At 45.1% G+C, this 26,247-nt stretch overlaps 1 protein-coding gene across 7 annotated transcripts in view; it reads left to right on the top strand.

Moving 5' to 3' along the window:
• KLHL29 (kelch like family member 29) overlaps positions 1-26,247 on the top strand; it is a 1,368,521-nt gene that overhangs the window by 1,287,964 nt on the left and 54,310 nt on the right. For all 7 annotated transcript variants that reach the window (XM_063915305.1, XM_063915307.1, XM_063915304.1 and 4 more), the window contains one exon: positions 9,399-9,592. In XM_063915305.1, the coding sequence (XP_063771375.1) occupies positions 9,399-9,592 (194 nt within the window). The remainder of the gene's footprint in view (positions 1-9,398; positions 9,593-26,247) is intronic.

The raw sequence follows: 26,247 nt of genomic DNA, 5'->3' as shown, positions 1-26,247 counted from the left end.
GTGCACCTGCGCAAAACCATGTTGCACTGCAGGTGGGGCAGATGTAACGTGCAGGCAGAGTAAGATCTTGGTGGGGTGTGTCCAAACTGAATCTGAATGGCAGTGTAAAAATAAAGCATTTGTGGGCTACATGCAAAAGCAGTCAGTATTTACCCTGCACAGAAACAATATCAATGTATTTGCTCCACTTGCATTGCAGCATGGTGTGTTCCAGATAGAAAGTTACTGCTTTTTTTTGCTTTACTTCCAAAGCAGAATCAGACCCTGTGTGAGCTGAAAATAGAATTCCGCGGCCGAGAGAACACTGAGAATAAAGTTTCTGTTTAAGCAGCTATTCAGTCTTTTGCAGACGATTTAAAGTACAGCAATGAAATGATCACAATTCAGCACACATACAGTTTGACCATGAACGTAACCTTAGCAGAACTGTTTTTGGTGATCCATCAGTGAATTAAGCCCCAGACATTACAACCAATTTATGTCTAAACTACGTCCCTGTGTGCACAGACATCTGCGGTATTTAAAGTAGATCAGAGCTGAAGCACAAGCTGTTTCCAATGCGCAGATCATTTTGTCACATTTGGGGAATGCATATGTGAACATTTCCACCTCTTGGCTGATACGGTGGATATAAAAGGTATACACGCCTTACTGCGGGTTTTGTGATGTAAAACCGGCAATTGAGACAAATCATTTCAGACCTTTTTATTACTGTGACCTTGAAACCAACAAAATACTAGTGACAAACAAATAGAGGAATCGTAAGAAAACCACAAACCCTACAATACCCATGATGTGCACCCCCCCTAAACTAATCGTTTATGGAAGAACCTTTCGCCTTTATGTTAGCAGTGGGTCTTCGTACATCTAGATGATAATACAGAGCACTAAATTGATCAAAGAGGTTTCAAACCCACCAGAAAAATAAAAAAATAACACTTTAGTAAGTTTCCGCTCATTACTTTGCAGTTCTATCCCACTCTTACTGTACAAAAAGTTTATGGTCCATCTAATTGTGAGGCTATGCCCTGTGCCAAGCCCTTTCTAGGTCATTCCACAGGTTTTCCATGGAATTGGGTTCTGGACCTTGAATGACCATGCCAAGATTTTGATCTTCATTTGGGACACCATTCCTTGGATGTGTGCTTTGGATGGTTCCCGTGTTGGAAGGTGAAATCCTTTTCATCTTCAGCTTTCTGCTATTTGGATCTATTCGTTAAGCCCTCATGGTCAGACTAGATGGGCCAAGTGGTTATTATCTGCCGTCATTTTCTATGTTTCTGTCCTGACCAAGCTAAAGAGAAGCAGCCCCACAGTATAATGTTGCCACCACCATGCATTTTATTTTGGGTATGGTTTTTCTTTAGGCGATGACCTTTATTGTCTTTACGCCAAACATAGATTTCAGATGCTCACACTTGGGCGTATATTTATTAAGCTCCCGATTTTGTCCGTTTTTTTTATTTTTTATTTTCAAAGTGCTATCTCGGGAATTTACTAAACAGAAATCTTGGCAGTGATGGGGGCATTCGTATTTGTTTTAACGGCTGAGATCACAAATACGAATGAATACAACATCGGTCAAACACGCCTGTTATTTTATACAACTCAGTAATTTACTAAGAGTTCATATTCACAATCACTACCGGCAAAAGCCAAACACTGCCGGTAAGTCATAAAATTCGTAAAAAAAAAAAAACTGTTTTAAAATAGACCTGCTTTTTTTTATCCGTATTCTGTTAGGCATGCATGGATCAGTGAGATCCGTGCATGCTTATCTGTGGGTAGGGGTGTGAAAGTGTGGTAAATTAAAGAAAAAATTTGCGTGGGGTCCCCCCTCCTGAGCATAACCAGCCTCGGGCTCTTTGAGCCGGTCTTGGTCATAAAAATACAGGGGAAAAAAATGACTGGGGTCCCCCCATATTTGAACAACTAACACCAGGCTCTGAGTCCGGCCCTGGTTTAAAAAAATACGGGGGACAAAACACGTAGGGGTCCCCCGTATTTTTTAAACCAGCACCGGGCTCCACTAGCCAAAGAGATAATGCCACAGGCGGGGGACACTTTTATACTGGTCCCTCCCCCCCCCCCCCCTCCCAACTAGTCACCCCTGGTCGGGGTACCCTGGAGGAGTGGGAACAACTTAAATCAAGGGGTCCCCCTCCTCCAGCCACCCAAGGGCCAGGTGTGAAGCCCGAGGCTGTCCTCCCCGCATCCGTGGGCGGTGGATGGGAGGCTGATAGCCTTTGTGTAAAAAGAAAGAATAGCCTCCCCCCACAAGCTGGTACTTGGAGAACCACAAGTACCAGCATGCAGGGAAATAACAGGCCCGCTGGTACCTGTAGTTCTACTACAAAAAAATACCCCCAAAAAAATACACAACATACACACCGTGATAGTATAACTTTAATTGACATACATGCACACTTACACACACACACATACTTACCTATGTTGACACGGAGAACCTCAGTCCCCTTGTCCACGTAGAATCCACGGGGTACCTGTAAATAAAAATGATACTTACAAACAATCCGGAGTCGTTCTGTCCTCTTCTTTAACTTTGTAATCCACGTACTTGTTTAAAATAATAAACCGACAACCCGAACCTTGCAACTAAAGGGGTTCCATGTTTACACATGGAACCCTTTTCCCCGACTGGCGGGACCCCCCGTGACTTCTGTCAGTGAAGGTCCCACCAGCCAATCGGGGAGCGCCACGTCATGGCACTCTCCTGATTGGCTGTGCGCTCCTGCACTGTCAATCAGGAGGAGCGCACTGGTTACAATGTAGCGTAGCGCAGCATTATTATAACAAATGATGGGAACATTGCGGTCTGCGGTTAACCGTAAAGTTAATTGGGGTCACCCACACGAACTACAGGTACCAGTGGGCCCGTTATTTCCCCGCATGTTGGTGCTTGTGGTTCTCCAAGAACCAGCTTGCGGGGAATGCTTGCTGGGACTTGTTGTTCTACTACAAAAAACAATATTTTTTTCTTTTTACACAAAGGCTATCAGCCTCCCATCCACCGCCCACGGATGGGGGGACAGCCTCGGGCTTCACCCCTGGCCCTTGGGTGGCTGGAGGGGGGGACCCCTTGATTGAAGGGGTTCCCACTCCTCCAGGGTACCCCGGCTAGGGGTGACTAGTTGGGTATGTAATGCCACGGCCGCAGGGACCAGTATAAAAGTGTCCCCTGGCTGTGGCATTATCTCTCTGGCTAGTAGAGCCCGGTGCTTGTTTAAAAAATACGGGAGACCCCTACGTGTTTTGTCCCTCGTATTTTTTGAACCAGGACTGGACGCAGAGCCCGGTGCTGGTTGTATAAATATGGGGGGACCCCAGTCAATTTCCCCCCCCCTTATATTTTTACAACCAGGACCGGCTCAAAGAGCCCAAGGCTGGTTATGCTTAGGAGGGGGGACCCCACGCAATTTTTTTTTCTATTTTTAACACTTTCCACACTTCATATAATGTACACAATGAAGCCCTGTACGGATCTCACAGATCCGGCTGGGATTCATTGTGTTAAGTCCGGCAGTGTTTTACTAATCACTCCCGTAAAACACTGCCCGACAATACGAATCACCGCGACATCGGAAAATATGAAAGAAGACAACTCGGCAGCTTAGTAAATTACATGCAATTTATTAAAAAAGTTGCAAAAAAAACATGATCGATACAATTCAAGATGAAACTCCCACCAAATCGACATAAATACGATTCTTAGTAAATATAGTATACCCCTTGGTCTCAAAAGACCATTAGACATTTCTCATGTGGTAAATGCTAAGCAAGAGCATTCCTTTGTGAAATTTAGATGGGCTTTAATGTTCGTTTGTCTTCTGTCTTGTCACCCACTCATATATTAGGAAGTGGGCAGGAAGCGCGCACGGGGGGGGGGGAGGCTGGGAAACTCCTGTAGATGCAGGAGTCTCCCGGACATCCATGGGAAAGTAGACAACAATGTGTTCTTGGCTCTCCTGCCACCCTACCTTATTTCACCCGCATTCATTGTAGATGAGCTTTTACAGTCACTGGTGTTATTATTGCAGAGGCAAACATAATGCACCTGCATTCAGGACATTTGTGTCTAAAATGATACTGTATGTACAGTTCATTAGCTTTGTAGTCACCAGCAGTTTAATTAAGTCAAATCAAATACCATTGATCATTAAACTAATTTACAGCTCTAATTGTGTAGCTACTGTCCAGACTCTAAACTGCTGCCATCTTGTAAGCATTTGCCCAGGGAGAACTCAATGTCTCACTTTCATTGTAACAAATAATGTCAATACAGTAGTAATAATAATAATAGAATTATAATAATTATAATAATAAGAAGAAGAAAAAAGTAATGTACTTATAACCTAAGTGACATACAAATATGCATAATTTCCAGTAAAATATATCCTTATAATTAATAAATAGTGATATCATCAGTTAAATTTGGAGAGCAGTGAAATGATGCCAGCACCGGTCCTGGTCCTAGGTGGTGTAAAGAGTGTGCGCTGACGTGAAGTACAGATGGAGCCTCGCTCATCCCTGCTTCTCTGCTACGTCCAGGTGCACCAAGACTTATTAGCATAAGCCTTTCATCTATTGTTCTCAGCTGCAATACAATACAGAGAGAACAATGCAGCAGGGGATTAAGTCATTACAGCAGGGGATTAAGTCCGACAGCACTGGCTCAGTTAAACCTTCTAAAGGCCAAGATGAGGAGCTCTGTATGGGTGCGTATACAGTAGGGTGGTCTTTTCATGATGCTTCAGAATGTCAGCCACTAAAGATGACGGTGTGCCTAGTTCTTTCGAATGTGCTCCTTTTCCCAGATCCCTCACCCCTTTCTTAATTAGACTTGTGAGCCAGTGTGCGGATACACTTCCCAGCTGTTGTACCAGTAAGCACACCCCTGTAGTCATTTACTTGCACATCCTCCATTCACCTCTCCAAGATCCACCTTGGTTTGGAGCTAATACAGCAGTGCCCAGATGTCTATGGGACCTTCTGTGTCTCCAATAATGGCAGCAGTTGCCAACTTAAATATGATGGAGGCAATAGTTCTAGTTGTGTCCATCCTTTCATGACTTGTGGGCGGCCACTGGAATCCTGCACCTTGCAACAGGCCTGTTAGCTCACACAAGTACGGTGATTCCCCATATGGAAACAGAGCAGCATTGAGCTCCTGTATCGCCAGTGTTCATGTTGGGAGTCTGCTGGATGAAACATGCACGCAACCCTAGGATAGCTTTCCCCACAGAACCCTTCTTCAGGACAACCCGGCCTATGGGGGTAATTCAGACCTGATCGCAGCAGTTGGGCAAAACCATGTGCACTGCAGGGGGGGGGGGGCAGATATAACATGTGCAGAGAGAGTTAAGGGCCCCATACACTACAGCAACATGTCGGACCCTCATGTTGCATAAGATTTCCCTTGAACCACCCGGCAGCCTCCCAGGTGGCAGGATCGCATAGGATACATCGTATGCAGTCCTTTTCCATATGATGTCATTTATGCGATCACAGCCATGCCGGTGGGATCCGAGAAATCACGAGTGCAGCACTAACAACCTAGGGGCTCCGATCTGATGCTCACGGGAGAGTGCATCGGATTGGATGTAAAACACATCCGATTTGCCTTTTCCATCCGATTTATCCACCCAAAAGGTCAAAATCGGATGAAATCGGGCATTATCGTTGTAGTGTATGGGGCCCTTTAGATTTGGGTGGGGTGTGTTCAAACTGAAATCTAAATTTCAGTGTAAAAATAAAGCAGCCAGTATTTACCTTGCACAGAAACAAAATAACCCACCCAAATCTAACTCTCTCTGCACATGTTATATCTGCACCACCTGCAGTGCACATGGTTTTGCCCAACTGCTAACAAATTTGCTGCTGCGATCAGGTCTGAATTACCCCCAATATTTCCTGCTTTATACATGTATATAAAGTAAGGAGACAAGTAAGAAATATCCTTGTAGTGTGAAGAAAAAGATGGCGCCGTCAATATGCTTTGGGAAGAGGAGAGGAGAGAAAAGACGATTCCAAAAATACTATTTTTAGCAGAAAATAATTTACATACATTAACATACATTCTTATGTATCATACTAAGGGCATGAGTGTAGTTCATAGCCAGCTGTGACTATCCTGAGATAGATGGCAGGGTAACAAAAGACCAGCAATTATCGCTGACGTTACACAGACACCCATAGGGGATTATTAAGTGGCATGGTGCGAAGTGCAAGCAAGTGCTGTAACCCTTAGTAACCAATCAGATATGAGCAGCAGACTAATGACATCTAATTGGTCGCAATGTGCTGCAGTTTTGTTTCTTCAAATAAGCCCTTTTGTCAGTTCCAGGACATTCATTTTACTGCAAAGCCGCTACCGTTATGTCACGTGGGTGGAAATACACCACATACCCTGTTAGTAAGACCAAAGGCTCCTTCTAAGTAAGATAGCTTAAGCAAACCAATTAACGGATGTATAAGAGAGACATCATGTTGTACTATTTTAATGGATCTGATCAGTTCCACTGAATAAAATGTTTAAGTAAAATAACAGTTTATCCCTGTATAGTTGCCGTTGGATCGCTGCCGTATTGATTTACAAGAGGAAAGGTCAGAAGCATTCATAGAGAGACTGTGGACTGAGTGTAGACGTGACTCGCATGCCCTGCGTCGGCTAATCTCACAAAACGTCTTTGGGCTTGTGCTAGATGGAGAATAGATTACTCTGAACAAGTCACTTGGCATGGTGGGAAATCTTGGTGACTGATAAGGTCTAATGGAGTTGATGGCACCTTGAGTACGTAATACAGTCCCAACCCTACAGTAGATCAGCATTTAATGTAATAATCCACTCAATAAAGAAAATTCACTTCTGAAATCAGTCAGTAAGAATCTCCCCTTATGAGAAATGTTACAGCGGCCTCTGAAGTAACTTACAGGGGAATTATCACAAAATTGAAAAACTAAGTATAGATTTGCTACAGCTAAATAATGCATTTTCACTGCTGTTATTATTTAATATCACAAATAGTTGAGGGGGGGGGGGGGATATCAGATAAAAAAAACTTTGCGATATACTCCTACAGCCAGCATTTACCTAGAATGAGAATCTGATGAGGCACCTGCTGGTTTCTGATGTAATAAAAGGTGACACCAGTATGTGCCTCATCAGGATTCTCCAGTGGTGGTGCACTACGGGGCATATTTATTAAGGGACTGCTTTTTGTGTTGTACAAAGGTTATCCCTTGCATTCCAATGACTGTGGTTTGACACAAATAGCAATTATAGAGCGAGACTGTGTAGCAGTAAGATCACTAGGATGTATCTAACATGATGGATGACGGTAGAGACAGATTGTACAGAAATAAGATCACTAGGCTATATCTAACATGATAGATGACGATAGAGACAGAGAGTGCAGAAATAAGATCACTAGGATGTATCTAACATGATGGACAACGGTAGAGACAGAGTGCAGAAATAAGATCACTAGGCTGTATCTAACATGATGGATGACGATAGAGACAGTGTACAGAAATAAGATCACTAGGCTGTATCTAACATGATGGATGACGATAGAGACAGTGTACAGAAATAAGATCACTAGGATGTATCTAACATGATGGATGACGATAGAGACAGAGAGTGTGTAGCAATAAGATCACTAGGATGTATCTAACATGATGGATGACGATAGAGACAGAGTGTGCAGAAATAAGATCACTAGGATGTATCTAACATGATGGATGACGATAGAGACAGAGAGTGTGTAGCAATAAGATCACTAGGAAGTATCTAACATGATGGATGACGATAGAGACAGTGTGTAGCAATAAAATCACTAGGATGTATCTAACATGATGGATGACGATGAAGACAGAGGAGTATATTCAATTAATGTCGGATCCTTTCCGACATGCATTTGTCGGAAAGGATCCGACAGGGGTTATTCAATAGAACGGCCAAATCCGACAGGATTTGGACGTTCGCGACATGTCATTCCGACTTTTTACAAAGTCGGATTGACATTGTCAGAATTATACATTGTCGGAATTATTCCGACAGCAGCATGCTTTCCGACAGCATTCCAACAAGTCAGATTTCCCGACTTGTCAGAAAAACTGAGCCCGGATTGAATGGGTCGGAACCCCTTCCGACCGATTCCAGTTGGAAACTGTCGTCTTTCCAACAAGACAGCAGTTTCCGACTCTAACTGAATATTCCCCAGAGAGCGTGTAGCAATAAGATCACTAGGATGTATCTAACATGATGGATGACGATAGAGACAGAGAATGTGTAGCAGTAAGATCACTAGGATGTATCTAACATGATGGATGACGGTCGAGACCGAGTGTGCAGAAATAAGAACACTAGGATGTATCTAACATGATGGATGACGGTAGAGACCGAGTGTGCAGAAATAAGATCACTAGAATGTATCTAACATGATGGATAACGATATAGACAGAGAGTGTGTAGCAATAAGATCACTAGGAAGTATCTAACATGATGGATGACGATAGAGACAGTGTGTAGCAATAAAATCACTAGGATGTATCTAACATGATGGATGACGATGAAGACAGAGGAGTATATTCAATTAATGTCGGATCCTTTCCGACATGCATTTGTCGGAAAGGATCCGACGGGTTATTCAATAGAACGGCCAAATCCGACAGGATTTGGAAGTTCGCGACATGTCATTCCGACTTTTTACAAAGTCGGATTGACATTGTCAGAATTATACATTGTCGGAATTATTCCGACAGCAGCATGCTTTCCGACAGCATTCCAACAAGTCAGATTTCCCGACTTGTCAGAAAAACTGAGCCCGGATTGAATGGGTCGGAACCTCTTTCCGACCGATTCCAGTTGGAAACTGTCGTCTTTCCAACAAGACAGCAGTTTCCGACTCTAACTGAATATTCCCCAGAGAGCGTGTAGCAATAAGATCACTAGGATGTATCTAACATGATGGATGACGATAGAGACAGAGAATGTGTAGCAGTAAGATCACTAGGATGTATCTAACATGATGGATGACGGTAGAGACCGAGTGTGCAGAAATAAGAACACTAGGATGTATCTAACATGATGGATGACGGTAGAGACCGAGTGTGCAGAAATAAGAACACTAGGATGTATCTAACATGATGGATGACGGTAGAGACCGAGTGTGTGTAGCAATAAGATCACTAGGATGTATCTAACATAAAGTTTGATGGAAGAGACCGAGAGTGTAGCAATAAGGGATCACCAGGATGTATCTAACCTTGCGAGCCTAATCTCCCCCTATCACTCTCCCATTACAATGCCATTCGCAGTCTGTTGGCACATTCACCATATCACATATACTAACAGGTCACGATTTTCTCCTCCTTAGGTATGATACAATTATCAACCAGTGGGAGACAGTAGCCGCTCTTCCCAAACCAGTACACTCGGCAGCAGCCACGGTGTGTGGAGGGAAGATCTATGTATTCGGAGGAGTGAATGAAGCGGGCAGAGCGGCCGGGGTCCTACAGTCTTATGTGCCGCAGACCAACACGTGGAGCTTCATCGAATCGCCAATGATTGGTAAGAATCCCGAGCTGAGCTTTTCTTCCTCATACTAAATGCAGAGCTGAAAATATTGGGTAGGGAGGGCCCCTCACACAAGAAAGTTTTATGGTTCAAGAGGTAAAAAGGAAGAACAATACACAAGAGGGGAGGGGTGTCTAGGGGGGAGATGTATCAAGCCTTGGAGAGAGCTAAAGTGGAGAAAGCTAAAGTAATAACCAATCAGCTTCAAACACTATTATTTCAGACACGGCCTATAAAGTGGCAGAAGCTGTTTGCTGGTACTTTATCTTTCTCTTCACTTTATCACTCTCCAAGGCTTGATACATTGCCCTTCAGTGAGATTGTGAGGGGGCATCATTGTCAGTGACATATAGATGGGTCCTCCATTATCTTGACTGTTCTGCGCCTAGGCGGAGGTTTAGTCATGCCTAGGCGATAGCTTAGGTTGCTGAGTTTAATCACGGACAAGCGCGTTGAGGCGCGACTAGATACTCAGCATGCAATACACATCTCCACCACTGGGTGGCTAATGCTCCACTAATCCAGTACTTTAGATCGAATAGCGGCGGATTGATCTACAAGCTCTGGCAAATGGTCAGTGACGACTGTAATGTTAATAGATGGTGACCAATGGTCAGACGGAGAGAGTTAAAAAAATAAATAGTTTATACAGACACAAACGAACATGTTAAAACACTTGTGTATGCAGACGCAACTAATGTGTGAAAGGAATAATGTAGCTCTATTTTACGTATTATTATTATTATTATTTTCAAGCTTGTGCGTATTTTTTTCAAGCTTGAATGATGCCACTTTGAATGGAGTGAATACCCTCTGTGAGTAATTACACTGTAAGTAACATGCCACTGTGCGTGCCCCATCCTGCAGAGCAATATGGTAGCGGAAGGTGTTCTAATGAGACGTTATTCTCAGGAGCATTATCACGCTATAATAAACGACCATCCTGCGATGTGCTCAGTGTAAGACAAATCACAGTGGGGACGTTTTGTTAATCATCCCGCAAACACTCTTCTGAATTCATTTTACCTGGAACCAAAAAAGCATTTAAGGATTTCCATAACAAAAGCGCAGTTAGTTTCGATGAACACAGCGATAATGTGTTTGTCAGGTTGGTTCACATTCGTAACAAAAAAAAAAAAAAGTGAAAGAAACTAGGGGAGAAATTTGCCTCGAACCACTTAGGAAATATTCAAGACAGATAAAAAATGGCTTTATTGTAAATATAAGAACACCATTATGCATCAAAACATTGTGTATGCTTAAAATGAATCTTGATCCCAGGGGCCTGAATTTGGGGGGTAATTCCAAGTTGATCGCAGCAGGAAATTTTTTAGCAGTTGGGCAAAACCATGTGCACTGCAGGGGGGGCAGATATAACATGTGCAGAGAGAGTTAGATTTGGGTGTGGTGAGTTCAATCTGCAATCTAAATTGCAGTGTAAAATAATAAAGCAGCCAGTACTTACCCTGCACAGAAACAAAATAATCCACCCAAATCTAACTCTCGCTGCAGATGTTATATCTGCCCCCCCTGCAGTGCATATGGTTTTGCCTAACTGCTAAAAAATTTCCTGCTGCGATCAACTTGGAATTACCCCCTTGGTTAACAGTGGCTTCTATTCATACATCAGTGACTGAGAATAATTTACAGCAAATGCAGAGAACAAAAATACTATTTTTTTTTCAGTATTTTTTTCTAAGGGCACATGACCACACCGCCTGTGATTAGGCCATGCCCCTTAAAAATACCTGGGCCCAGCCCGGCTCTTGACTGCCCTGTGTATACCCCTAAAGGGGTATTAGTGTCAAAACGTATGGCTGGAGTTACCCTTTAAGTTTTACTTTTAAATGTCCCTTTTTAAATGTTTTCCTTTAAGTGTTCTATTGCACGCCACTGTTTATCTCCTTTTATAATTCAGTAGATTTATAATCAGCATCAGCTTTATTATACTGTTACCACCATGTCTTAATTGCATTACTATTAAGTCTTTGGCCATTCACTCTTTGGATTTAACCACCTCCATGGCCACACTGCAGCCCAGTACACAGCAGAGTGTGCTGGGCTGAGAAAAAGAGCTGCAGCTGCCACACAAGGGAAGTGGGCCTGGGCCCCTACTGGACCCTCACTGGGCCCCTCATTCAGACCTGGGCCCGGGTAATTTGTACCCTCCCCTTCTGCTCTCTCATCTCCACTGGGTATACAGTACTTACTAAAATGTGGTTTATAGCAGTGGTGATGTTGCCCTTAGCAATCAGATTCTACTTATCATTTATCTAGCAGCTTCTAAAAGATAATAGATAGAGTGGTTGCTACAGGCAACATCTCCACTATAAACCCGCACTTTAGTAAATCATACCCCCTAGAATCTGGCGGTGATGCTGTCTAGATGCACAATAGCTACACTGACAGCTGGGAGAAGTTTCAGAGTAAACTCAGGACATACTGTAGGGCTGTCCGGGAAGCTGGTAGCTGGATGCTACCACTGGATTTACATCATTTAAATACGTATTTACTAAGAAGTCTCCCACTTGTCGTCAACAGTGTCCTCGTATGTCCTGAAGTACAGTACAGGACATCTGAGGTCTGCCAGATTGTGAAAAGGCAGTGTTGGGAATGTCTTCAGCTCACTGAGCACTCCTCTTTAAGCTATTATGGGGGTTATTCAATTGTTTGAAAGGTCAGTTGGGTGTCTGTTTTTTCCTGTCTAATAGACAGACACCCAACTGACTTTTCAAACAATTGAATTTCCCCCAATATGGTTAAATTTACAAAGAACCATGTTTGGTCCAGTTGGCATTCTCATGCGAGCTTAGCCTGATTTTAAAACTCAGAGATATAATAAAGCCAGACACGGGTGTAAAGACTCAATCTGAATAGAAATAGATGGGCAAACCCGCAAATACTGTAGAAGTCAATAGAACATTGAACCAACTCACAAGTACCTTCCACAGACAAGAATACAAGCAGATTGTATAATAGAAGAAATAGAAGAATGTAATAAAGCTGTATGTGAGCAGTGTCATCTGTGCCGTGCTTCTGTGTGTAAAATAAATAAATAAATAAATTTTATATATATATATATATATATATATATATATATATATATATATACACTGCTCAAAAAAATAAAGGGAACACTTAAACAACACGATGTAACTCCAAGTCAATCACACTTCTGTGAAATCAAACTGTCCACTTAGGAAGCAACACTGATTGGCAATCAATTTCACATGCTGTTGTGCAAATGGAATAGACAACAGGTGGAAATTATAGGCAATTAGCAAGACACCCCCAATAAAGGAGTTGTTCTGCAGGTGGTGACCACAGACCACTTCTCAGCTCCTATGCTTTCTGGCTGATGTTTTGGTCACTTTTGAAAGCTGGCGGTGCTTTCACTCTAGTGGTAGCATGAGACGGAGTCTACAACCCACACAAGTGGCTCAGGTAGTGCAGCTCATCCAGGATGGCACATCAATGCGAGCTGTGGCAAGAAGGTTTGCTGTGTCTGTCAGCGTAGTGTCCAGAGCATGGAGGCGCTACCAGGAGACAGGCCAGTACATCAGGAGACGTGGATGGAGCCGTAGGAGGGCAACAACCCAGCAGCAGGGCCGCTACCTCCACCTTTGTGCAAGGAGGAACAGGAGGAGTACTGCCAGAGCCCTGCAAAATGACCTCCAGCAAGCCACAAATATGCATGTGTCTACTCAAACGATCATAAACAGACTCCATGAGGGTGGTATGAGGGCCCGACGTCCACAGGTGGGGGTTGTGCTTACAGCCCAACACCTTGCAGGACATTTGGCATTTGCCAGAGAACACCAAGATTGGCAAATTCGCCACCGGCGCCTTGTTCTCTTCATAGATGAAAGCAGGTTCTCACTGAGCACATGTGAAAGAGTCTGGAGACGCCAAGGAGAACGTTCTGCTGCCTACAACATCCTCCTTCATGACCGGTTTGGCAGTGGGTCAGTAATGGTGTGGGGTGGCATTTCTTTGGGGGGCCGCACAGCCCTCCATGTGCTCGCCAGAGGTAGCCTGACTGCCATTAGGTACCGAGATGAGATCCTCAGACCCCTTGTGAGACCATATGCTGGTGCGGTTGGCCCTGGGTTCCTCCTAATGCAAGACATTGCTAGACCTCGTGGCTGGAGTGTGTCAGCAGTTCCTGCAAGACGAAGGCATTGATGCTATGGACTGGCCCGCCCGTTCCCCAGACATGAATCCAATTGTGCACATCTGGGACATCATGTCTCGCTCCATCCACCAACGCTACGTTGCACCACAGACTGTCCAGGAGTTGGCGGATGCTTTAGTCCAGGTCTGGGAGGAGATCCCTCAGAAGACCATCCGCCACCTCATCAGGAGCATGCCCAGGCGTTGTAGGGAGGTCATACAGGCACGTGGAGGCCACACACACTACTGAGCCTCATTTTGACTTGTTTTAAGGACATTACATCAAAGTTGGATCAGCCTGTAGTGTGTTTTTCCACTTTACTTTTGAGTGTGACTCCAAATCCAGACCTCCATGGGTTAATAAATTTCTCTTACGTCCTAAAGGATGCTGGGGACTCCAAAAGGACCATGGGGTATAGACAGATCCGCAGGAGCTTGGGCACACTATAAAGACGTGAACTGGCTCCTCCCTCTATGCCCCTCCTCCAGACCTCAGTTAGACTTTGTGAATGGTCACATACTAGGGGAGCTCTACAGAGTTTCTCTAGAAAGACTTTTGTTAGGTTTTTTATTTTCAGGGAGACCTGCTGGCTACAGGCTCCCTGCATCGTAGGAGTGAGGGGAGAGAAGTCAGACCTACTACTTCTTAGTTAAGGGCTCTGCTTCTCAGGCTACTGGACACCATTAGCTCCAGAGGGTTTGATCCCCTTGGTTCGCCGAGCTGCTTGTTCCCGGAGCCGTCACCCCCCTCACAGAAGCCAGAAGAAAGAAGCCGGGGGAGTATTAGAAGATCCGAAGACTTCAGTGACGACAGAAGACTTCAGTAACGGAGGTAACACGCAGCGGTCGTGCTGCGCTCCATGCTCCCACACACCAACGGCACTCACAGGGTGCAAGGCGCTGGGGGCGCCCTGGGCGGCATGTTGCTGAGGTTTAGATCGCTGGCGGGGGGACATATTTAGGTGCCCGGACACCGGGTATGTTCACCCCGCCAGTGTACCGCAAAACGGAGGTAGCAGCAGCGATAGCGCTGCGCTCCATGCTCCCGCACACCATCGGGTCTTGCAGGGTGCAGGGCGCTGGGGGGGAGCGCCCTGGGCGGCATGTTACTGAGGTTTGGATCGCTGGCGGGAGGACATATTTAGGTGCTCGGGCGCCAGCTATGTTCACCCCGCCAGTGTACCGCAGCGATCACGCTGCGCACCATTGCTCCCACACACCAACGACTTACGAGGGTGCAGGGCGCAGGAGGGGGGGGGGGCGCCCTGGGCAGCGATATCTATATTGTTTATATACAGGGGGTTATAGGCTGTATATAAATTCCCCCCCCCCAGCTCAATATATGTATATATATATATATATATATATATATATTTGTTTGAGCGGGCTTTAGCGCGCCGGGAAGGGGCGAAGCTTAGCCCTCACAACGGAGTCAGCGCCATTTTCTTCAGGTCCCCGCCAAGGCTTGCTTTATAGTACGAAGGAGGGGGGGCACAGTGTTTTTTAGTGCTATATGGGAGATATATAGCATTATGTTTAATAATGGACGCATAATCCTTGTTGTGATACATGAATTTCAGTGTTTTCCTGTCTGTTTACCCACTATCGGTTAGTCGACTTATGTTGACATGTGTGAGGGCTTTGTCACAAGCTGCTGTGGGGATAACTGTCGGCATCGCCGACGCATGTCGGTACTTGATTCGGAAAATTAAGTATTAGTAGGTTGGTGTTTGTGTGCTTAAAACAGTAAACACGCTATGGGAGACACAGTTGTTTGTGGGTTCCCTGTTGGCATCAACTGTATTTACTGGGTAAAAAATTAACAGGCTGTTATTGCCTTGTACCTGTATATATATTTATAGGTATATGTAGGGGGAGTGTTATTGAATTTATATATGTATGCTTCCCTCAGACCCCTCGGGGTTCCAAGATTGTTATTTTTTGCCCGCTTACTATTCCCTGCTGTCGACATCTACAAAGTTTCTGTCGACCATAACGTTCCTGGTAGATCCACATCTGGGGCATGTTAGTACATGGTCATACACATTCACAACACATTACTGTCACTAGGGACCTAACGGGTCTGGACAATCCACTTATGTATATGTTATATATATATTTATATATGCATGGTTAGGATATGTGTGTTATATTGTGTATTACATTATGTATATCCATGAATGCTGAAATAATAGTATTTCTTCTCATGTGCTGGTCGCTCCGTTGATTAAGCTCTAGTTCGGCGAGTTGGTATTCGAGCCTCTCAAGGAGTCCGAAGGTTTATTCTCTTCCCGATGCGGAGAGAACATTGTGGCAGTCAACTCCTGGTCGACGCGGAGCCCGGTCACAAAGGATCATACACAGGAAGCTAAGTGATATTTTATTTCTATACTTATTTGCACTGCATGTACATGGGGGAGTGTTATGTTCGGAGAGGCATCCGATAGAATTACCCTACAGAGAGTGGGTAAGGTTGCTTATGTTGATTATATTCTATAACATTGCAGCTGGTTGCTGCGTGACGGTAGGAGGTGTGGCCGGGAAAATGCTGAGGATGTCTCCGAGAGATACTAGAGGGTCGGTATACAGCGGTTTGGGATACCTCAGTTCAGTCAATCTCGGCGGATACCACTGGTAAGTCTAACTTCGTGAGTTAGACTCCTTCGCAACGGTTGGGGACGCATTCTTTTGTGGGATGCAGTCATTTTAATCGTTCGATACCGTTCCTTTTTCCTTTTCTGTGCAGACAGTGGAAGCTGAAAAGGTAAGAATTATGCAGCCTTGGTTGGTTCGGGAGAACGAATTGACAGAATAGGAGAGGAGTGGATTAAACCTCAGCTAGTCTGGGGGCAGGACGGTAAGGCATTATGGGAGTTTTATTGTTAGCTAATAGGAATGAATGTTGGGGATAGGTGGAATGGGTTCTTAAGCCTGAGAAAGGGGCTGGGTCAGCCTCTTCTGCTTTTGTCGTCCCACCCTCCCTCCCTAATGGTGGTGTTTGCTTTATGTTGTTGCGTTGGCTATTTTCGTGCTGTGGTTTGTCACGGTTTGGTTGTGGCGGGAAAGAACGGCAAGTTAACATTTGTTGTATTAAAGAGTGGATTGGAGGTCGTTTGGTGGTTGATTTTTAGGTGCGCTCTCCTTCGCTGACTGGGTTACATCTGCTGGACCGTCTTCTCGGGGGCAGCCTCATCACCTTCACGGGTGGGTAGTTAGGATGGAGGTTGAGCGGATACCTATTTGTTTGTTGGAAGGTTTACGTGAGTTCTTTTTTATAAGATAGTTATCTATGGGATAGGGTTGTTTAGCCGTTCTTTCTGGCCACCATACTTTAGTTTAATTATTCACAGTTAATAGTTCACTTAAATAAATAGCTAACAATTTCTGCCAAATTCCAGTCTCCGTGTCTTTATTTATTATAATTAAGTGTTAAGATGTTATAGTTTATGTTACGGATAATCCTCAGACTATATGAGGTTTATGGAAGCGGATCTTGTTTTCTGTTTCTAGCACATCCACCACAGGTCGCTGAGTCTATCTGGCTGGATCCCACTCCGGTGGGGACTCGTCTACTAATTTTCAGTTAGTCCGGGAATTGACTAGGACCTGTGAGTTGATTATAGAATCCAAAGGGGGACATTCTGAGTTACAAATGTTTCCCGTCACTGTTTTTTCTAATAGATCTTGCAGTTTCCCCTCTGGAAGGGGAGGTGGTACGCGACGCCATACAGAGGTGCGTCAGGTTTAGGGCATTGTCCTGCTGTCCCTGTAAAAAAAAAAAAAATCTAAGAGATTTCAATGCGTTGTTCTCCGCATTCGGATTACCTGGGTGGATATCCAGGATTGTCTTTGCCATTTCACCGGAGTGATGGCAGTATGATGGTTTTCTTTCAATTGTAAGAGCCATTGTTATTCTGTTCTGAGACGCTCTCCTGATTAAGGCGAGGTCAAGAAACAAGTGGTGCAAATCGTTGTTTCTCTCTGACTGTTCTTCAACACAGGGAATGACTGTTGTTCACAACGACGCAGAGTTCGGAGGTGGGTGTCAGAGTAGATACTGACCGGTTGAGGTTCTGTGTTTTTTCCTGTGGAAAGAGGTCTGAGGATCCAGAGTCGGATCAGATTTGTTGTGACAATCCATCAATAGGTTCTGTTAATGAAGCAGGTGGGTGCGGCCTAAGGGGCCTTGTTTGGTGAGCAGGTCGAATGCCAGAGTGGTTTTCAAGGGACTAGTTGGAAATGTGGTCCGGGTCTCGCCTACACATGCACCGGAATTTAGTCCTAATGGCCGGGACTTCGCTCCTGTGGTGTCTGCTCGGTTCTCACCTTCTAGAGGGACGAAAGTTCGGGATCCAGGAGTAGGTCCTGGTGTCCATGCATGCAGATCTCCGAGGTTGGGGAGCTGTCCTGGCAAGGGACGTATTTCCAGAAGAAACGGTCAAGCTGGGAAGCTTGTCTGCAATAAACTTTCTTGATTTAAGTAAACTCTTTATTAGCGGGCTTCGTTCCGGAGGTAAACGACGGAGAAATAGATTTCCTCTGCAGACGCAATCTCCGTCCGGGAGAAATGCAGCCGTCATCGAGAAGTTTTCACTGAAGTGACAAGTCTTGGAGGAGTGCCTCAATTGGACATGTTGGCGCCTCGCCTCAACGAGAGGCCTCGGGGATACTGTTTCAGGTCAAGGGACACGCAAGCTATAGCAGGGGATACCCTTGTGACACCTTGGGTGTTTTCAGTCGGTCTTTGGGTCCCCTCCGTTTTCACTCATTCTGAAGGTGATAAAAGTAAGAAGAACAAAGGTTCAGGCGAGCCTCTTTGCTCCGGTCTAGCCAAGGAGGGCTTGGTATCCAGTTTTTCGTGGTTTACTCATAGTAGATCCCTGGCCTCCTCCTCTACCTGATGAACTGTTACAGCAAGTTCCGGCCGTGTATCAAGACTTACCGCGGCCGCGTTTGACGGCGTGGCTGTTGAATGCCATATCCTAGCCGAGAGGGTATTCCCAGTAAGGTCATTTCCGCGCTTCTTCAGGCTAGAAAAGAAGTAACGGCAAAGCTTTACCACTGTAGTTGGCGTATATATATATGTGTCTTGGTATGCATCCTAGAAGACTCCTACGGAAGTCTTTCAGCTGGGTCGTTCTGCTCCACTCTTAGCAAGCAGGGGTGGCTACAGGCCTAGAGTTAGGCTCCTTTTCAGGGCAGTTTTGGCCTTCTAGATTTTCTTTAAAAAAAAAAAAAAAGCATTGGCCACCTCTCCGGAAGTTCAGGTTTTCGTGAAAGGAGTACTGCACATCCAACCTTCATTTGTGCACCATTGACACCGTGGACACTTGACATGGTGTTGCGTTTCTTATGTCACACTGATTGGAACCTTTATAAAAGGTTGTGTTAAAATTTCTCTCTTGTAGAGTGGTCTTGTTATTGACTTTGGCGTCCGCAAGGTGGGTGTTGGAAGTGGCGGCTTTGTCTCACATAAGCCCCTGTTGGCTCTTTCATGTGGATAAAGCGGAATTGAGAACTCGGATAATAGTTCTGCCGAAAAGTGGTTTATGTATTTCGCAGAAACCAGCCTATTGTGATGCCTGTGGTTAATTAAGCATTGTTTTTTTTCAAAGTCTCTCGATGTAGTCGGGGCTTTGAATATTTATGTCACCAATTTGGCTCAGATTGGGGAAACAAAGGCTCTGTTTGTCCGGTATGCTCCCAACAGGATTGGGGCACCTGTGTTTAAGCGGTCTGTTACGCACTGGATCTGTGATACGATTCGGCGTGCTGGTTCTACGGCTGGATTGCCGTTACCGTTGTTGGTGGAGACCCATTCTATTAGGAAGATGGGCTCTCTTTGGGGCGGCTGCCCGTGGAGTCTCGGCGGTTCACCTTGCCGAGCGACTACTTGTTCGGGTTCAAATACTTTTGCTAAGCTCTATGAGTTTGATACCCTGGCTGATGGGGACCTCACGTTTGCTCGATCGGTGCTGCAGGGTTGTCCGCACTCTCCCGCCCGGTCTGGAGCTTTGGTATAGACCCCATGGTCCTTTTGGAGTCCCCAGCATCCTCTAGTACGTAAGAGAAAATAGGATTTTAGTACCTACCGGTAAATCCTTTTCTCCTAGTACGTAGAGGATGCTGGGCGCCCATCCCAGTGCGTACTGTGTCTGCAGTTATTGGTTTTGGTTGCACTTTGTGGTGTTTCATCTCTGTCAGGTTGTCGCTGACGTTGTTCATGCAGTGGCATGCGGTTTCTTATTATTGGTTGTGTTGACACACTGGTTGTGTTGCATATTCTCTCAGCATATGGCTGTATGTTTTAATGCCGTGGGCTGGTATTCTGTTGAAGGCCATGTCTTGCGGTATGTTGGTGGTGTGAGCTGGTATAACACTCACTGGGGTATATTTACTAAGGTCCCGATTTTGACCGAGATGACGTTTTTTATTCAAAGTGTCATTTCGGGAATTTACTAAGCAAAAATCTCGGCAGTGATGAGGGCATTCGTAATATTTTGGAAGTCCTAGGAAAAAATCACGAATCAATACACCATCGGTCAAATACGCCTGCAATTTGGTAGAAATCGGTCATTTACTAAAAAGTGCAAATCACAAACACTGCCGACAATAGCCAAACACTGCCGTGCTGAAATACAATCGTGAAAAAGTGCTAAAAAAAAACAGACCTGCTTTTTTTTCCCGTGTTTGGATAGGCATGCACGGATCCATGAGATCCGTGCATGTTTATCAGTGGGAAGGGGATGGGAAAGTGTTTTTTTTTTTTTTTTAATTGCGTGGGGTCCCCCCTCCTAAGCAAAGCCAGCCTCGGGCTCTTTGAGCCGGCCCTGGTTGCAAAAATATGGGGGGGGGGGAAATGATAGGGGTTCCCCCATATTTAAACAACCAGCACCGGGCTCTGCGCCTGGTCCTGGTTCCAAAAATACGGGGGACAAAAAGCGTAGGGGTCCCCCGTATTTCTGAAACCAGCACCGGGCTCCACTAGCCAGATACATAATGCCACAGCCGGGGGACACTTTTATATAGGTCCCGGCGGCCCTGGCATTACATAACCAACTAGTCACCCCTGGCCGGGGTACCCTGGAGGAGTGGGGACCCCTTCAATCAAGGGGTCCCCCCCCTCCAGCCACCCAAGGAAGCCCGAGGCTGCCCCCCCCCCCCATCCAAGGGCTGCGGATGGGAGGCTGATAGCCGTTTTGTCAAAAAATGAATCTTGTTTTTTGTAGCAGTACTACAAGTCCCAGCAAGCCTCCCCCGCAAGCTGGTAGTTGGAGAACCACAAGTACCAGCATGCGGAGGAAAACCGGGCCCGCTGGTACCTGTAGTACTACTACTAAAAAAATACCCCAATAAAAACAGAAGACACACACCTTGAAAGTATAACTTTAATGCATACATGCACACCTCCATATACACATACTTACCTATGTTCACACGAGGGTCGGTCCTCTTCTCCATGTAGAATCCATGGTGTACCTGTTGAAAAAATTATACTCACAAAATCCAGTGTAGATGGCTCCTCTTTTAATCCATTTGTAATCCAGGTACTTGGCAAAATAACAAAACGGATACCTGACCTCGCACTGAAAGGGGCCCCATGTTTTCACATGGGACCCCTTTCCCCGAATGCCAGAAACCCCCTCTGACTTATGTCTAAGAGGGTTCCTTCTGATTGGCTGTGTGCTCCTGTACTGTATGACAGGCAGCACCCGGCAGTGTTACAATGTAGCGCCTATGCGCTCCATTGTAACCAATTGTGGGAACTTTGTGGTCAGCGGTGAGGTTACTTTCGGTCAACCGCTGACCACAAAGTTCCCACCATTGGTTACAATGGAGCGCATAGGCGCTACATTGTAACACTGCCGGGTGCTGCCTGTCATACAGTACAGGAGCACACAGCCAATCAGGAGGGTGCCACAATGTGGCGCTCCCTGATTGGCTGATGGAACCCTCTTAGACATAAGTCAGAGGGGGTTTCTGGCATTTGGGGAAAGGGGTCCCATGTGAAAACATGGGGCCCCTTTCAGTGCGAGGTCGGGTATCCGTTTTGTTATTTTGCCAAGTACCTGGATTACAAATGGATTAAAAGAGGAGCCATCTACACTGGATTTTGTGAGTATAATTTTTTCAACAGGTACACCATGGATTCTACATGGAGAAGAGGACGACCCTCGTGTGAACATAGGCAAGTATGTGTATATGGAGGTGTGGATGTATGTATTAAATTTATACTTTCAAGGTGTGTGTCTTATGTTTTTATTAGGGTATTTTTTTAGTAGTAGTACTACAGGTACCAGCGGGCCCAGTTTTCCACCGCATGCTGGTACTTGTGGTTCTCCAAGTACCAGCTTGCGGGGGAGGCTTGCTGGGACTTGTAGTACTGCTACTAAAAACAAGATTAATTTTTTGAAAAAACGGCTATCAGCCTCCCATCCGCAGCCCTTGGATGGGGGGGACAGCCTCGGGCTTCACCCCTGGTCCTTGGGTGGCTGGAGGGGGGGGACCCCTTGATTGAAGGGGTCCCCACTCCTCCAGGGTACCCTGGCCAGGGGTGACTAGTTGGTTATGTAATGCCATGGCCGCCGGGACCTATATAAAAGTGTCCCCCGGCTGTGGCATTATGTATCTGGCTAGTGGAGCCCGGTGCTGGTTTCAGAAATACGGGGGACCCGTACGCTTTTTGTCCCCCGTATTTTTGGAACCAGGACCAGGCGCAGAGCCCGGTGCTGGTTGCTTAAATATGGGGGAACCCCTGACATTTTTTCCCCCATATTTTTGCAACCAGGACCGGCTCAAAGAGCCCGAGGCTGGTTTTGCTTAGGAGGGGGGACCCCACGCAATTTTTTTTTTAAATTTAACACTGATTTCATTTTTTACAAAGGTGCACAATGAAGCCCAGCACGGATCTCTCAGATCCGGCCGAGATTCATTGTATTAAAGTCGGCAGTGTTTTACAAGTCACTCACGTAAAACACTGCCAAAAAAAACGAATGACATCGACATCGGTAAATCCGAAAATGCAGAATACGGCAGCTTAGTAAATTAGTCGTACTAAATTCAAAAAGTTGCAACTTTACACTTTCGATGTCATTCGTGACTGAACTTTGACCTCAAACGGGAAAATACGAATCTTAGTAAATATACCCCACTGTGTTTAAAATTATAAATTCTTTCCTCGAAATGTCCGTCTCTCCTGGGCACAGTTTTCTAACTGAGGTCTGGAGGAGGGGCATAGAGGGAGGAGCCAGTTCACACCCAGTTTAAGTCTTTATAGTTGTGCCCAAGCTCCTGCGTATCCGTCTATACCCCATGGTCCTTTTGGAGTCCCCAGCATCCTCTACGGACTAGGAGAAAAGGATTTACTGGTAGGCACTAAAATCCTATTTTGATTTCCATTGATAATTTTTGTGTGATTTTGTTGTCAGCACATTCAACTATGTAAAGAACAAAGTATTTAATAAGAATATTTCATTCATTCAGATCTAGGATGTGTTATTTTAGTGTTCCCTATATTTTTTTGAGCAGTGTGTGTATATATATATATATATATATATAGGTAGTAGAAATAGGCGGCACTCAGGCAGACTTGTGATGAAGAAAAATGGTTAGTTTAATCCGACATGTTTCGGGGATACCCCCGTCCTCAGGGCCTAACTAGCCAAAAGTGAGTTACACAACAGGTATAAATACACTTAGACAGATACAAGACGTAATGAGACAATTATACTCACCTGTTCAATGGCGCCGAACACCCGCTCGTGGATCCGGCCACCCGCCGCGTCGCCTCCCGCTGACGTCAGTAGCAGGCCGCGCCGCCAGCCCGTCTCCATGGACGCCCCCAGAGACGTCAATGCGCAGCCCTGCCGCCCGCCTCTCAGGGGGGACGCTTTGCTAGTGTGTCCATCCACCGCTGAGCATCGTGCCGCGTCACAGGTGTCGCATAGCAACCTAAAAGAAACAATAATAACAATAATGACAGTGAACGAGAAACACAGAATCAAAATGCTGTTAAAACACTTATACAGTGAACACAATAAATTCTATCTAGTGGGGTATGTTAACCTCCGGTACCCACTCCTATCCACTTGGCTAATGAACAATATAGACATACCTATAATCCTTACACTTACTAAAGTTATAATAAATCTATCAATCAAACAAATCTATTAATTAATTAATTGATTAAATGTCTAAAGGAAACACTGTATGCCTAGGTTCTCGTTGAGACCCCTAGGCGACAGGGTACCCAATTGAAAAATCCAGCGCGATTCCCTCTGCAAAAGAATCCTATCCCTATTGCCCCCCCTGAGGGTGCTTGGTACATGGTCTATCAATATAGCCCTAATGCTAGCCACCCCATGTTTTACCTGCAAGCAATGGCGGGCAAAGGGTTGATCACTCACCCCCTTTTCATATGCTTTTTTAATTGCACTTCTATGTAATGCCATGCGTTCGCGAAACTGTCTAATGGTCTTGCCAACGTAGGCAAGACCACAGGGGCAAGTAAGTAAATAAACCACATGTGTGGTGGTGCAAGTGAGGCGATGTTTAATAAGGTACTTCTTGCCCGTTAAGGGGTGTTTAAAGGAAGTGCCTGTGATCAAAGTGTTGCATGTTGCACAGCCTAAGCACCTATAACACCCGTTCTTGGACCTTAAAAAATGAACTTCTCGATTTCTAGTGAGATCTGAAATATCCAATTTCATGACATAATCACCAATATTCCTGCCTCGAGTGTGGCTCGGTAATAATGATGTGTCAGCTAATGATGACAAGGCTGGATCAGTCTGTACCATAGGCCACAGATTTTTAGCTCTTTTGACTCTATCCCCGGTTGCAGTGGTATATTTATTAACCCAGGGGAGTTTAGGGCCAGGCTGGGTCTGTGGTCTAGCTTTAGGGCACAAGGCTTGTTCTCTGGGAATTTTTAATGCCCGGGCCCTGGCCATCTGAAGTTCCTTTATGGGATATCCCCTTTCCGCAAATTTAAGTAACATCCTGTCCATGGTTCTCGTTGTCTCATCCGGGTCCGAGGTGATCCGTCGGACCCGCATGAACTGCGAATACTGTAAACCTCTACGTAATGAAGGTGGATGGAAGCTACGATAGGCCAATAATGTGTTCCTGTCAGTGCTTTTCACATAAAGTGAAGTGGATAATTGATGGTCTTCAATGGTAATAGTAACATCTAGGTAATGAATCGCCTTATCATCTATTACATAAGTAAATTGCACTGCATGTCGTGTGTGGTTATGACTTTCCCACACTGCAATTAATTGTTCCCTGGACCCACACCACAACACCAGCAGGTCATCTATAGTAGACGACCCGTGTTGCTATGGCGGGGTCCAGGGTAAACATTTGCTTTTCTACTTGAAACATGAAGGCGTTCGCGTACGATGGGGCCACTGCTGACCTCATCGCACATCCCGCTATTTGTAACAAAAATTTGCCATTGAAGACAAAATAGTTCCTTCTAAGGACCCTATCCAATAGTGTCAAGAAGAATGAAATCTCCGGCCCCAGATAGGAAACATTATCCTGAATCAAAAGTCTTACAGCCTCTACACCTGCCTCATGAGGAATGCAGGTGTAGAGGCTGGTGACATCCGCACTGCACAACAGGATCCCCTCAGGCAAAGGGCCCAACTCCTGTAGTTGCAGCAATAAACTAGTCGTATCTTTTAGATACGAGGGCAAAGCCTGTACACATGGATTCAAATAAGCGTCAAGATAAACAGATATAGGGTGATATAGGGAACCCCTGGCCGATACTATTGGTCGACCAGGGGGATCCACTAGACTCTTATGAACCTTGGGCACTGTATAAAAGAGGGGGGCCTTAGGGAATTCTATCATAAGGGTCTTGCAAACTTGTGGAGAGATGATGTCTTGCCCCACTGCTGATTCTAAAAGTGAATCCAACTCTTTCTTAAACTCTCGGGTAGGGTCCATAGTGAGACGCTTGTATGTATTAGTGTCACTGAGCTGACACTCACTCTCCTTGATATAGTCATCAAGGTCTTGTATCACTATGGACCCTCCCATGTCCGCCTTGCGGATTACTATATCAGTTCTCTGGGACAATCCCTTGAGTGTATCCAGTTCGGATTTTGTCATATTCGGCTGTATTATCCTCAAAAATTGTTTTTTTTTTATCTGCGCACTGAGTCCTCTCTGCTTCGGACAAGCTGCCGTACTAAATAGGTGACCACCTACGTACGTAAATCTATAGACAGGTAATTGTACTGCGCTCAGTCCTATGTTCATCTGTAGAAGATGAAAGTTTATATACTGATAGTGTTCTGTGTAGTTGATAAGGGTAGTAGTAATAAACGATAACTGAAAGGAGATTTTGTGTCTGTGTGTACCGTTTGCCTTGTAAGTTTAATGAACAACAGACTTGAATGAAGAAATTAATAGGACTTTATTCTAATCATAAACTGACCTCCGTTATGGTGCGTTTTAGTAAC

The sequence above is a fragment of the Pseudophryne corroboree genome, chromosome 4, assembly GCF_028390025.1.
Source record: "Pseudophryne corroboree isolate aPseCor3 chromosome 4, aPseCor3.hap2, whole genome shotgun sequence".
Classification (NCBI taxonomy): Eukaryota; Metazoa; Chordata; class Amphibia; order Anura; family Myobatrachidae; genus Pseudophryne; species Pseudophryne corroboree.
The sequence above is the reverse complement of the archived record's forward strand: the minus strand, read 5'-3'. Positions and strand labels throughout refer to the sequence as shown.